Raw genomic sequence first — 12,884 nt, forward strand, 5'->3', positions numbered from 1 at the left:
GATTGCTAATCTCACAATCTGATCGCAGATTCTGATGCCGTATTCTGGATCCAGATTCCTAATTTTGATCCAGATCCTGATTCCAAAATTCTTAGCACCTGATCCTGAATCCCAGTTCACGTTCGCAAGCCGTAGAAAGACGTCGTCGTGTTTGTTGGACATTTGCCTGCTGGTTTACTGTATCACTTCGATGATGCTGAATGCTGAAAATAGAGCAGTTCCGTACGAGTTCGCTGAAGTTTTTTTCGGGCAAGCCAATCCCATGCCAAAAGATGTGAAGATTTTCACCTTTTTTTTTAGGAAGTTTGGATTTGTGGCGAGACCCTTGAGGCCATGTACAATGAGGCCAAGAACTACCTACTGTGTGTACGTGATGGATCGGATCGGATGAAGATATGAATGCAAGATGATGGATCTGCGACTGGTGAATGTAGTCTAGTTGTAGATTTTCCCTGATGATGGCCAAGATCTTGGTCGAAACGTTGGAGATTGACTAAATGTTCTGTTTTTAATAATATTTCTACTGACACTAGCCGTTCGATCACACTAGCCGTTCCTGCCGGTCGCCAGTAATAAAGTGAAAAAACTTGAGTGCATGCTTCCAAGTTCTACGTGGACTGAATGAAGGTTTCAAAGGGGAATTGTTTTCCAATTCTTTTGAATGAATTTTAAATACCGAATGCTGGCAACATTTTCGATTCAATAGATTTCCTGTTCAAAAGTTTCAATTAAGCGCTCACAAATTTGTATTTTTTTTTTTAGGGAAAACAGGCAATCAGATTTTGTTCGAACACCTTTTGGACTAAGGAATGCACCCACGACGTTTTAACGAATGATAAATTTAGTTTTCTGGAAATGGTAATAGTAGTTCGGATTTTTAGTCTACCTCCGGATGTACTTGATTCGGAGATTGCTCAAGTCATATCGAAATATGGGAAGATACAGTGTCGAAACGCGATCTTCCATTTGGAACGTAGTTAGGGGCATTTACATGGAGGTTACGGAAGAATTGCCGACCATGGTCCATGTGCTCCACTTCCAAGCAAGGCTTTATTACGACAGACTTCTGAATAAGTGCTTTGAGTGCGGGGAAACGGATCACTTAAAGGCTGAAGTTCCTTTGGGTAAACGATCGTTTGAGACAGATCAACGGAGAGAAAACTAGCGTAGAGGGGGGTGAAGATCGACCATATTCATCCTACAGGCAAATTCTCGGTTCAAGTTCCTCTGCAAATCTCAAATTGAAACCAAAAACCGACCCGGTTAAACCGACAAGCATCAACGAAACAGCTAAGAAAACAAGAAGCGCTCCTTTACCTACAACACGCCAGCATATGAAGTCGAGCGCAAAGCAACGTAACAGCCAAGAAAACTCGCACGAGGCAGAATCGGACCAAGATATGGAGGCACAATCAATCGATAAGGAGAACGATAAAGCGCAGGAATAGGAGGTGGTTATAGATGGGTTGAGATCCGTCAGCGTCATGAGGCGTGAAGTTGTGACTGTGAAACCTTCTGGTCCGTCACACTCAATTGACTGTTCCTCAAATGGGTCCCTCTTCTTTGCCGTTCACTCACACACCTCAATCGTGTTAAGCTAAATGAATTTCAATGTCAAAAACACACCAATCGCATTCAAACAACCGGAAACGAACTCAAAACGCATTTGTTGCTTCTACCAGCAAGACCGTTTTCAGTTTGTTTTTGCTATTGTTGCTCCCTGCCAGCAGCTGAGCTGGAAAGCGTGACGAAGAATTCTTTAAACTTTGTTAGTGCTGAAACCACGCTTCAGCTTTAAAAATTTGCGCTTCTTAAGCCTAAGCGCTTCGCCTTTTCCACCGGAAGGCCAAGTCAAAACAAACACTCATCAGCAGAAACCTTAAAAATTTGCGCTTCCTAAGTCAATCCGTCTTTTTCCTCTGGAAGGCCAAATCATAACAAACAATCAGCAGTGTCAGCCTTAAAAATTCGTGCTTCCTAGGCAGATTCCGTCTATATACACCGGAAAGCCAAATCGAACCAATAAATCACCAGCAGCCTTAAAAATCTGCGCTTCTTAAGCCAAACCGTCTTTTTCCACCGGAAAGCCAAATCAAAACCAACAATCAGCAGCAGAAGCCTTTAAAAATGGGCGCTTCCTAGGTAAATTCCGTCTTTTTCCACCGGAAGGTCAACTCATAACAAAAAATCAGCAGTATCAGCCTTAAAAATTTGCGCTTCCTAAACCAATTCGTCTTTTTCCACCGGGAGGTTAAATCAAAATAAACAATCAGCATCAGAAACCTTCAAAATCTGCGCTTCCAAGCCGATCCGTCTTTTTCCACCGAAAGGCCAAATCATAACAAACAATCAGCAGGATCAGCTTTGAAAATCTGCGCTTCCTAAGCGAATTCCGTCTTTTTACACCGGAATGCCAAATAATAACAAAGAATCAGCAGCATCAGCCTTTAAAATCTGCACTTCCTAAGCCAATCCATCTTTTTTTCCACCGGAAGGCTAAATCAAAACAAAAAATTAGCAGCAGAAGCATTAAAAATCTGCGCTTCCTGAGCCAATCCGTCTTTTTCCACCGGAACGCCAAATCAAAACGAACAATCAGCATCAATAGCCTTAAACTTTTGCGCTTAATAAACAAATCCGTTTTTTTACACTGGAAAGTCAAATTATAACAAACAATCAGCAGCAGCAGCCTTGAAAATCTGCGCTTCCAAAGCCAATTCCTCATTATACACTGGAATACAAAATCTTATCAAACAATCAGCAGAAACAGCCTTAAAAATCTGCGTCTCCTAAACCAATCCGTAATTTTTCACCGGAACGCCAAATCAAAACAAACAATCAACAGCAGAAATCAAAACCAACAATCATCAGCAGAAGCCTCACGCTTCCTAAGCCGATCCGTATTTTTCCACTGGAAGGCCAAATCATAACAAACAATCAGCAGTATCAGCCTTAAAAATCTGCCCTTCCTGAGCCAATCCGTCTTTTTCCACCGGAAGGCCAAATCAAAACGAACAATCAGCAGCAGAAGCCTTCAAAATCTGCGCTTCCTAAGCCAATCCGTCTTTTTCTACCGTATGGCCAAATCAAAACCAACAATCAGCAGCAGAAGCCTTTAAAAATCTGCGCTTCCTATCGCTATCAGCCTTAAAAATCTGTGCTTTCTAAGCAAATTCCGTCTTTATCCACTGTAAAGCCAAATCAAATCAATAAATCAGCAGCAGATTTAAAAATCTGCGCTTCCTGGGCCAATCCGTCTTTTTCCACCGGAACGCCAAATCAAAACAAACAATCAGCAGTAGCAGCCTTAAAAATCTGCGCCTCCTAAGCCAATTCCGGCTTCTTCCACAGGAAGGCCAAATCATAACAATCAATCAGCAGCAGAAGCCTTGAAAATCTGCGCCAATTTCGTCTCGTAAAATACTAAGCCAATTTCGTCTTTTCCACCTGAAAGTCAAATCAAAACCAATAATCATCAGCAGAAGCCTTAAAAATTTTGCGTTTTCTAAGCCAATCCGTCTTTTTCCACTGGAAGGCCAAATAATAACAAAGAACCTGCAGTATCAGCTTTGAAAATCTGCGCTTCCTAAGCCAATCTGTCTTTTTACACCGAAATGCCAAATCAAAACAAACAATCAGCAGCAGCAGCCTTTACAATCTGCGCTGTCAAGCCAATCCGTATTTTTCCACCGGAAGGCCAACTCATAACAAACAATCAGCAGAAGATGCCATAAAAATCTGCGCTTCCTGAGTCAATTCCGTCTTCCTCCACCAGAAGGCCAAATCATAACAAAAAAATCAGCAGTATCAGCCTTGAAAGTCTGCGCCTACTAAGCCAATCCGTCTTTTATAGCAGCAGCAGCAGCCTTCAAAACCTGCACTTCCTAAGTCAATCCATTTTTTCTACAGGAAGGCCAAATCAAATCAATCAATCAGCAGCAGCCTTTGAAATTTGCGCTCTTGTGCTTATTCTACCAACGATGACATTGTCGTGGTTTTACGATTCTTACAATGCTTACGATTCTCAATTCACGTCTGTCGCTCATAAGAATAGATCAATGACGGATTTTGTTTTGTTTGTTTTTCCTTGTGTTGCAAAAATTTATTTTTTTGTTAGTTTTATTTGTCTTCTGCATATCCTTCATCTCATCCCTACAAGTTCCATTGAGATAGTTGAGATTTGTAGTTCTGAAAGATTGATTTATTGATTGGAAATGAAAGAAAAAACAAACAATAGGTTGTTGGAAGGTTTCTTAACTTTTATTGTAGTTATTATGTGAACATATTATTTTTAGTTTGATAAAAAAAAAGAAAAAAAATCCTTGGTCTTGATTATTATCCTAGACATTTAAATGCAGAACTAGGATCCCAGATCCTTGCTGATTCAGGATCCTTATCCTTAATCTTCCTCCCGGAGCTTGTTTGCGGTTTCTAATCCTGCCTGATCGTGGATAATTAATCTTGAATCCCGATTCAGTCCCTAGATTCCAATTCTAATTCCACATTCTAAATATGATCCCGAATTGTAAACTTGAGCTTCTCCTGAATCCTTACGCCTGGATTTTATAGCCTGATCCCGATTCCCGTAAGACTTGATCCTGCTATTGAATTATTGATCAGATCTTGGATTTTGAAACCTAATTCTGATTCTAATTCTAATAAAGTTCTTCTTCCCGTTCCCGGCGCTGATCCTGATCATATATTGATCTAGAATCCCGAAACCTTGCTGATTCAGGATCCTTGTTCTGATTTTTCTTCCGGTCCTCGGATTTCAATCTTGATCCTGATATAGAGTTATTAGTTACGGCCCTGCATTCTAAATTTTAATTACTTGATCCTGATCCTGAATCTTGAATCCTGGATTTTGTACCATGATCTTGGTTTTTGATCCTAGTTCAAAAATAAATACTTGATGCTCATCCCGAATTCAAGAGTCTTGATTCAGATCATTATTCAGTTTCTTTAAACTTGATCCTGGAATCTTATTCCAAGTTCTGGCCCTTATCCTCCTCAGAATGGGGGGGGGGGGGGGGGGTGTAGTGGATATCGGTAGATAAGTAAAAAAATAAATAAAAAAAGTATTAAATTCATTAAAAAAAATGCAATACGATTTTAAAAGAACACTGAACAGTCCGGTTTATGTAAATCGACAGGTTGAGAAATATTAAAAAAAAAACCTTACACACATGCCAGAATGAGAAGGAATGAAAAAAAAGGGATTGCGATCATTCAGTAAACGAGTTTCAGGAAAGACGGTTGTGACTATAGGTATTACTGAAAAAAAAAATTGGGTGCTTAATTGTAAGCTGTGAAAAAACAAGTGAAAATGAGTGGTTCTGATAGTGAGCACGACAGTTGGTTTTGTTCCTGAACTCTTACGTTACATTTTTACCATTTCTCTTGTTCGTTTTTGTCACTATAATAATCTTTGAGGTGGGAGTAGACATGTGCTTTCAAGTAGATATCCGCTTTACGGAGAGCACTTCGAAAGTCCTTGAAAAATCTATTAATTTCGAAGAAATATATTGCTTGATTTGATTGGTTGCTCGATAAAAAACTGTGATACTGTAAGATGTCTTCTAATTAGGATGTCCTTTAATGTTACATCAATTTTACGCGCTACTCGTTCGGAAAGTTCAATTTGTAGCTGTCCCTCAATAGTCTTTCCAAAAAAAGTATTTCAACGGAAAAGTGGTAGATGAATCCAACAGTCAGGCATTGGTGTATTCTTATGAGCGACAGACGTTAGTGTGTATTTACAATTTGACAGATGTTTTCTAGAGTACGACGACCGAGGACTCACAATTTTGTGAACATACTCAGTACATTATTCTGATTATTTCATCAGTTGAATGTAGTTACATCGATCGTCAAAATATGTTTATAAGTAAATTCCAAGAATTGGTTTATTCATGATCAGATGTTAATTTAAACTAGACTAATTCCTTGCTTAAAACACTAGTCTCATTTCTCTAGCTGGGCAACCTTCAGCGCCAATTTCTTCGCTTCCCTACGGTTCACCTTCCCGTTGGCCGTTCGTGGCAAAGAATCCACGAAGTAAACACCACCTCGCAGCTTTTTATAGTCCGGCACTTGACTATTGATCGTGCTCAAAATTTCTTCCTCCTCAAGACTGCACCCAGTCTGTTGATTTTTCACCAAAAGAGCCGTTGCAAAGTCAACATGCGGCGGAACCGGATCCGGAATGGCCACCACTGCCGCGTGCCGGATTCCCTCGATCGCCAGGAGTAGTGCTTCCAGCTCGGCCGGAGCTATTTGGTAGCCTCGATAGCGGATCATTTCCTTTTTCCTATCCGTAATAGTTAGGTAGCCTTCGTCGTCGAAGCGTCCGATATCTCCGGTGCGTATAAAACCATCTTCGGTGAGCAAGGCCCGAGTTGCCTCCTCATTGCCGTAGTACCCGATGAAGGGATGAGTGTAGAGTATTTGGATCTCACCTTCCTGTTCCGGTCCCAGAAGACTTTCGGAGTCGTCAGCAATCTGGAAGGTATGAAAAATTAAAAAAAAAATGTCTTAAAGTTGAACCGTGTTATTTGAGTAAGTAACTCACCCTCGCCGAAACATTCGGCATTAGAACTCCAGCTGAGTTCGGCTTCCCAAACAGATCTATTGCTACAACGGCTCCGAATTCACTCATCGAGTAGCCAACATAAACCTGACCGGTTGGCTTTAGCAAAGCGTTGGCGCGGTCCTTCAGCACACCCGGTAAGCTGCTTCCACCACATCCGACAATCTTCAGCGAAGGAAGACGCATTCCACTGGGTTCACAAAATTCTACCATTTCTGCAAGTAGCGAGGGAGGTGTGAAGACATAGGACACCTGGTACTTTTCGATCAACCGGTACGCGTATTGAGCACTAAAAGGTTTCGAAGTCGTGATCCGTTTGCCGCCGTTCAGGACCGTTGCCATTAACATATGGAACGCCGAAATCCAGTACAACGAACTGAAGCAGAGAAGTATGTGGTCTCCAAGATGACTGGTCCACGAGTGAGGTGCTATCAGCTGCGAGTGGCTTAGACAGACCGCTTTCGGGAAACCCGTACTACCCGAGGAACACACTATGACTGCCAAAGTTGTATCCGAATTACCCAGATAAGGTGGTCTGTATGATTTCTCTGCTTCCAATGGTTCAAAAAGCTCATCTAGAACTGAAACTTCACCCAGTGACAAAATAGTTGCGTTTATATTCAAAGATTCCAAAGAATTTTGTATAGTTTTCAAGTTCCCCGATTCACAAAACACCAACTTCGGTTTCGTAATCTTAAACATATGCATCAGATCGTGCTCTTCGAAGGATGCATCCAAGGTATGGATAGGAGTCCCCAACAAGAAACACCCGAAAACCAAAGGTGTTACGCAAGCTTTATTGGTCACTATCATGCTGACCACATCACCTTTCTTCAGACCATACTTCTTCTGCAAATTGAGGGCCACGTGGATCGCCAGATTTCGTACTTGGCCACAGGTGTAAACTTCCTCGGTATCGGCACATATTTGGAACACCTTATCCGGGGTACGTTCCAGCAGATTCAACACCACCTGACCCAAGCTAGCTTGAGGATTTACGATCGGCGGTTGGCTTGGCCCGTGCCAAGTTCGCGATTCGGGGTCCCAACGCGACATTTTGAAGTAAACTAGTTCCACCTTCCCCGTGGGGAAGTTCTTTTATAAATGTCCACCCTTCCCAATTTCAAATGTTGATAAGCGATCTAACTAATCTTCACCAGTAGCTACTACATATGTATCTTATCATTTCAAGAGGAATAGTTTTACTCTTAAGTTAGTGGAATACCGAGCGATTAGTCCAATTGTCTGGAACATTTCAGCTGCTGCTAAAATGGGAACGGGAAGTAACTGTCTAGCAATGCCTTTCTTTTTATTGCCTTTGAACCAAATTCAGAATCCGTTGTCATCGGGTAACACTTCAACTGAATTTACCGCCAATATTGACTTTGTTCTTCGCTCTATAAATCAGAAACTATGCGAAGCGTGTAGGATGCATTTTGCAACCAATACAATTCAAGATTAAAGCCGTTGCACGCGATTTTTGTTCAATTTCAAGTGTTTCAGATTAAACTGATTGTTAGATGAGTTCAGACTTCATTCTGATGAAAGGTGGTTGGGGAAAAAATTATCGCAATTAACTGTATTAGTTTTGAAATGTCGATGTTATTTTCTCTCCTTCTAAATAGTTTATATAATTCAGCCATGCTCTAGAATTAACACCACATCCGCTTCTTGAAGGTTTGATTGAAAATATTGATAAATTTTTCTAAGTTTCAAAAAGTTCAATGAGCGGAAATCTTACTGTTATTGAGAATTCTATTTTGCATACAAGCTCTCCCCCCTCGTGATTTCTCAACATCGAGTGACAAAAGAAGGAATTCAATTTTTTTCCTGTGTAATTACCATTACCAACCTTCGCCAGCTTCTGGATGCTGGGATCGCCGTAGAGTCATGCGAACTCATGGTTCATCCTTCGCTTCTACACTCCGTTCTCCTGTACGCTGCCAAAGATGGTTCTAACACTTGTCGCTCGAATACTTAGAGCAGGCATGTCAAACTGGGGGTTCGCCGGCCGCATGCGGCCCGCGGCCTAGGTCAATGCGGCCTGCGTAGCTTCGTCTTAAATTGTCACAAAAAAACACCACTGATTTTTATGTAAAATATTACTGCAAAAAAAACTAAAGCTGAATGTACCGATTTAACTGATTTTGGCTGCGGCCCTCTACGTCATAGACAATTTTTAATGCGGCCCGCACACCTAAACGAGTTTGACATGCCTGACTTAGAGTATGCGCTGGTCCTCCTCTAGCAATACCCACGTAGAGAACAACCGGTCTAATGAACGTCATGTTCAGGTTACATTTCGTGCGAGGGTTAAGTCTTCACGACCGCAGTTGCTGGTGAAGTCCATAGTAGGCACGACATCCGCTGATAATTCGTTGCCGGATCTCACGGCTGGTGTCAAAGACTTCGACTATATCCAGCCCGTCGCCGTCGATCGTGACCTTGTTATTACTGAACAAGCGGGTTCGGGCGGTCTCGGAGCAGCATATACTTCGTCTTGGACGTATCAATCATTAACGCAATCCTTCCTGCTTTGCGTTTCAGTTTGCGGTAGATCTCCTCCACTGCCAAAGCTGATCTGCCAAATATATCAATGTCGTCGACAAAGCTGGATCTGTTGAAAATCATGCCCGTATTTCGCCAACCGCTCGAATAACACAGCGCCACGTTGAACATCATGCAGGATAGATCATCACCTTGTCAAAGCCCTCGCGTGATTCGAATTAACTCGACAATCCACTCGAGATCCGCTCACAGCACTGCGTTCCATCCATCGTCGCCTTGATCAGTCTGGTCAGTCAGTTTTCTCTGGTTTCCAGAGAAGCCGTTTTCTTACATAATTTTCCATGACTCTTCATGGTCGATCGTGTTGTATGCGGCTTTGTAGTCGATGAATAGATGGTGCGTAAAGACTGCGGGTAAACGGCTTTTGTAGAGGGTTTTCCGTAGTGTGAATATCTGGTCCATCGCAGACCGTCCCTCCATGAAGCCGGCCTTATGATTTCGGGACAACACTTTGTAGGCGACATTTAGGACTGTAATCGCTCGGTAGTTCTCACAGTCCAGTTTATCTCCCTTCTTTTAGATGTGTCATATTGACCCCTCCTTCCACTCCTCCGGTAGCTGTTCCGTGTCCCAGATCCGGACCATTACCCAGTGTAGGCAATCGGACAACTTGCCCGGGCTCATTTTGATTAGTTCAGCTGTGATGCCATCCTTCCCTGCCAATTTGATACTATGCAGTTGGCGAATGGCTTCCTTAACTTCGTTCATCATTGGGAATGGTTCAGTCAGGTGTTCTACTTTTGATCACCTCATGATTTTCCGTCAGGATGCCTCCGTCCTTATCCCTGAACATTTCGCCTCACGGCACAAAGTCTTAGCGGGATGTGTTAAGCTTCTAATAGAACTTTCGTGTTTCCTGGAAACGATGCAGCTGCTTTAGCTCCTCAAGCTTCTCCTCTACCAGGCGGCACTTTTTCTCCTGGAAAATTTGGACTCGCTGCCTCTTCCGCTGTTGGATGATTTTCCACTTTTTGACGAGTGCTTCTTTGCACTACACTCCTACACTCCTCGTCGAACCAGTCGTTCGGTCGTGTTCATTCCACATGCCCGATGACGTCCTTCACAACGCTGTTGATGGCTGTCTTGATGGTATCCTAACAGTCCTCAAGAGAGACACCGTCCAGATACGCGTGGTCTGCCGCAACATCTGGATGCTTTAGCCGTGCGATATTTAACCGAGGCGAGCGTCGGTTTCGTATGTTGTGCACTACGGAGAGTTCAGGGCTCCTCTTCACCATCACCAGACAGTGATCTGTTCGATGTTGGTGACTCGACAGCATCTGACATCGATGATGTCAAAAACGTGATTGCATTTGGTAGGATGATCTCCAGGTGTACTTGTGTGGGAGGCAGTGTTGGAAAAAGGTACTGCGTACGGTCATTCGTTTGGAGGCGGCGAAATCTACGATTTGAATACCTCCTCCTGGTCGACCTGAGCGTTAAAATTTTCGATGACGATCTTGATATCATGTTTTGGGCAGCGGTCGTATTCACGCTCCAGCTGCGTGTAATATTCGTCTTTGTCGTCACCGGTACTTCCGAAGTGAGGGTTGTGCACGTTGATGATGAAGAAAAGGACCGTGTTTCTCAACCGGCACATTCGTAGGTCGATCGGCCACCACCCGATCACGCGCTTTTACATATTTCTCATCACTATAAAAGCAGTTCCAAACTCGTGTGCTGCCACAGCTCTGGTAGATGGTATGAACATTTCGGAACGCACTTACCCAGGAGCTTTTCCAGCACACCTCCTGCAGCGCTGCGATGTCAAATTTACCGCTCTTCAATTTGTTGGAGAGCACGTAAGTACTGCCCATGAAATTTAGAGATTGACAGTTCTATGATCCAAGTTTCCAATTGCTGGTTCCTTTCCGTCGCGTTGGTCCTTTCGATTTGCATCCGAAATTTCTAGTTCACTACTCGCTGCTGGTTTTTTTCTCAGTCATAGGCTCGCAAGGCTCGCAGCTTACCCCAAAAGAAATCCGGAAAAAAGAAATTTCCATTTATCTGCCAAATGACTCGAAAATGAATGAAACGTCAAAATCCTCTCCTCGAGATATTCTATTTTGGAAAACTGGTCGTTTTGCAAATATTTGACTCTTTAGAAAATCGATTTTTGGCCAATTTTTTTAGAGATGACACTAGGAGGGGTCTTGACGTTTCATGCAGTTTAAGTCATTTCGAATCAAAATTAATTTGGTGATTTTGGAGGGTCAAAAAACTGAAACTTTGCATTATTTGTCTACTGCTACTCACGTTTAATGCCCTTTTTGTTAATATTGTGTTCAATCCGAAATTCGAGTGTCGTACGGTACGGATAGCACTGATTTTAACCTGTGGCAAACGCAATTGTTTACAACGGTTATCTAACTGTTAAGATTTTAAATGGTTGTCTTATTTAGGATTTACCTGTTCTCCAGTCAGGTTCGGCACTAACTATGATCGGCACTGACTATGTTTAGCGGAATATTCAGGTTTACGCCAAGATTACCTGTGATATTAGACCTACATAAGTTAACATACAATTCAATCTTAAACACTTCAGTTTACCTTCACGAAACTTAAACGCGCTTAATGCTTCTTCAGGCTAGCGATTCTTCCGTAACTGTAGCAGTAATTTAATGTTAGTAGAATTTCGTATAGAAAAATACTCCTCAACTGTATATTTTTACTCCTCAACTGTTTTCACTTAACTTAATCTTTTTGTTTTTTCTCAACGAAATCTCCTTGTGAAAATTTCAAGTTTTGGCCCAGTAACTCAGACTATATGTCCACTAAACTTAATGAGCTAACTTTATTACCAATTATGATGTGTTTTACCGTTTTGAGGTCCGACTGAGCTGAAATTCTGAACAGATCCGATTTTTAGGCCAATCATACAAAATAAACACTTTTGGCTTTCAGATATCTCGTCTTTTCTCGCTTGCCACGTATGTGCTTCTTTTAGAAGCATAATTGAAACGTTACAAATCTAATAATAAAACTTAATTCTATTAAATTGAACACAACATATTCAGTCACTCAACAACACCAAATTTATAGAATACAATCAAGCGGGTTTTGTGATATAGAATGCCTAATTTCAGTGTGTTTCGGCTTAAATTTACTGGCGGTCCCTAATGTGTTGATTGACAACAATGACGTACACTTTTACTAAGGTGGCGCAAGAGAACGTACACTTTTGTACGTCCGAGTGAAGAAAGAATAATAAACATAAACAACTGTAGTGACGTCACTTTTGTCATGGTAACTAAATATGTTTACGATGAAAAAACTTTACTATAACCTTTGCAACGTTTTTTTCTCATCATCACCACATTGAATTGCCAGTATTTTGCTGAACCTGGATTCTCTTTTTATATAATAGTTGTACACGTTTAAAGTAAGGTTGCCAGATTGCCCGGATTTATCCGGGTTTGCCCGGAAATTTAATACTAAATTTAAGAGCAGTACGGCCCGGCCCGGTTGCCTGGATTCCATTGAAAAATGCCCAGCATAAAATACGGTTCAAAATCTATCGAGGGGTTTTGATAAAAAAAATTTCTTGATTTTTGTTGAGGAATTTCTGAGTTTTGACCAAATTTGCCCGGATATTGTCCGGATTTATGGTCGTCAATTTGAAATCGGATGCCCGGATTTTGCCAGGTTTTTATATAAAAAGAGCCCGGTTTGTCCGGCCCGGATACGTGATGAAAAAATTCTGGCAACCTCAGTTTAAAGAATATCG

General features: G+C 41.8%; 1 protein-coding gene across 1 annotated transcript; it reads right to left on the bottom strand.

The window, feature by feature from the left end:
- Positions 1 to 5,107: 5,107 nt before the first annotated feature.
- LOC129739183 (probable 4-coumarate--CoA ligase 1) lies at positions 5,108 to 7,811 on the bottom strand. The gene is made up of 2 exons (XM_055730609.1): positions 6,572 to 7,811; positions 5,108 to 6,501 (listed from the first exon to the last, which is right to left on the bottom strand). Exons 1-2 carry the CDS (start codon positions 7,643 to 7,645, stop codon positions 5,965 to 5,967), a joined length of 1,611 nt encoding a protein of 536 aa, XP_055586584.1. The 5' UTR covers positions 7,646 to 7,811; the 3' UTR covers positions 5,108 to 5,964.
- Between the last annotated feature and the right edge of the window lie 5,073 nt (positions 7,812 to 12,884).

This window comes from Uranotaenia lowii, chromosome 1, assembly GCF_029784155.1.
Source record: "Uranotaenia lowii strain MFRU-FL chromosome 1, ASM2978415v1, whole genome shotgun sequence".
Classification (NCBI taxonomy): domain Eukaryota; kingdom Metazoa; phylum Arthropoda; class Insecta; order Diptera; family Culicidae; genus Uranotaenia; species Uranotaenia lowii.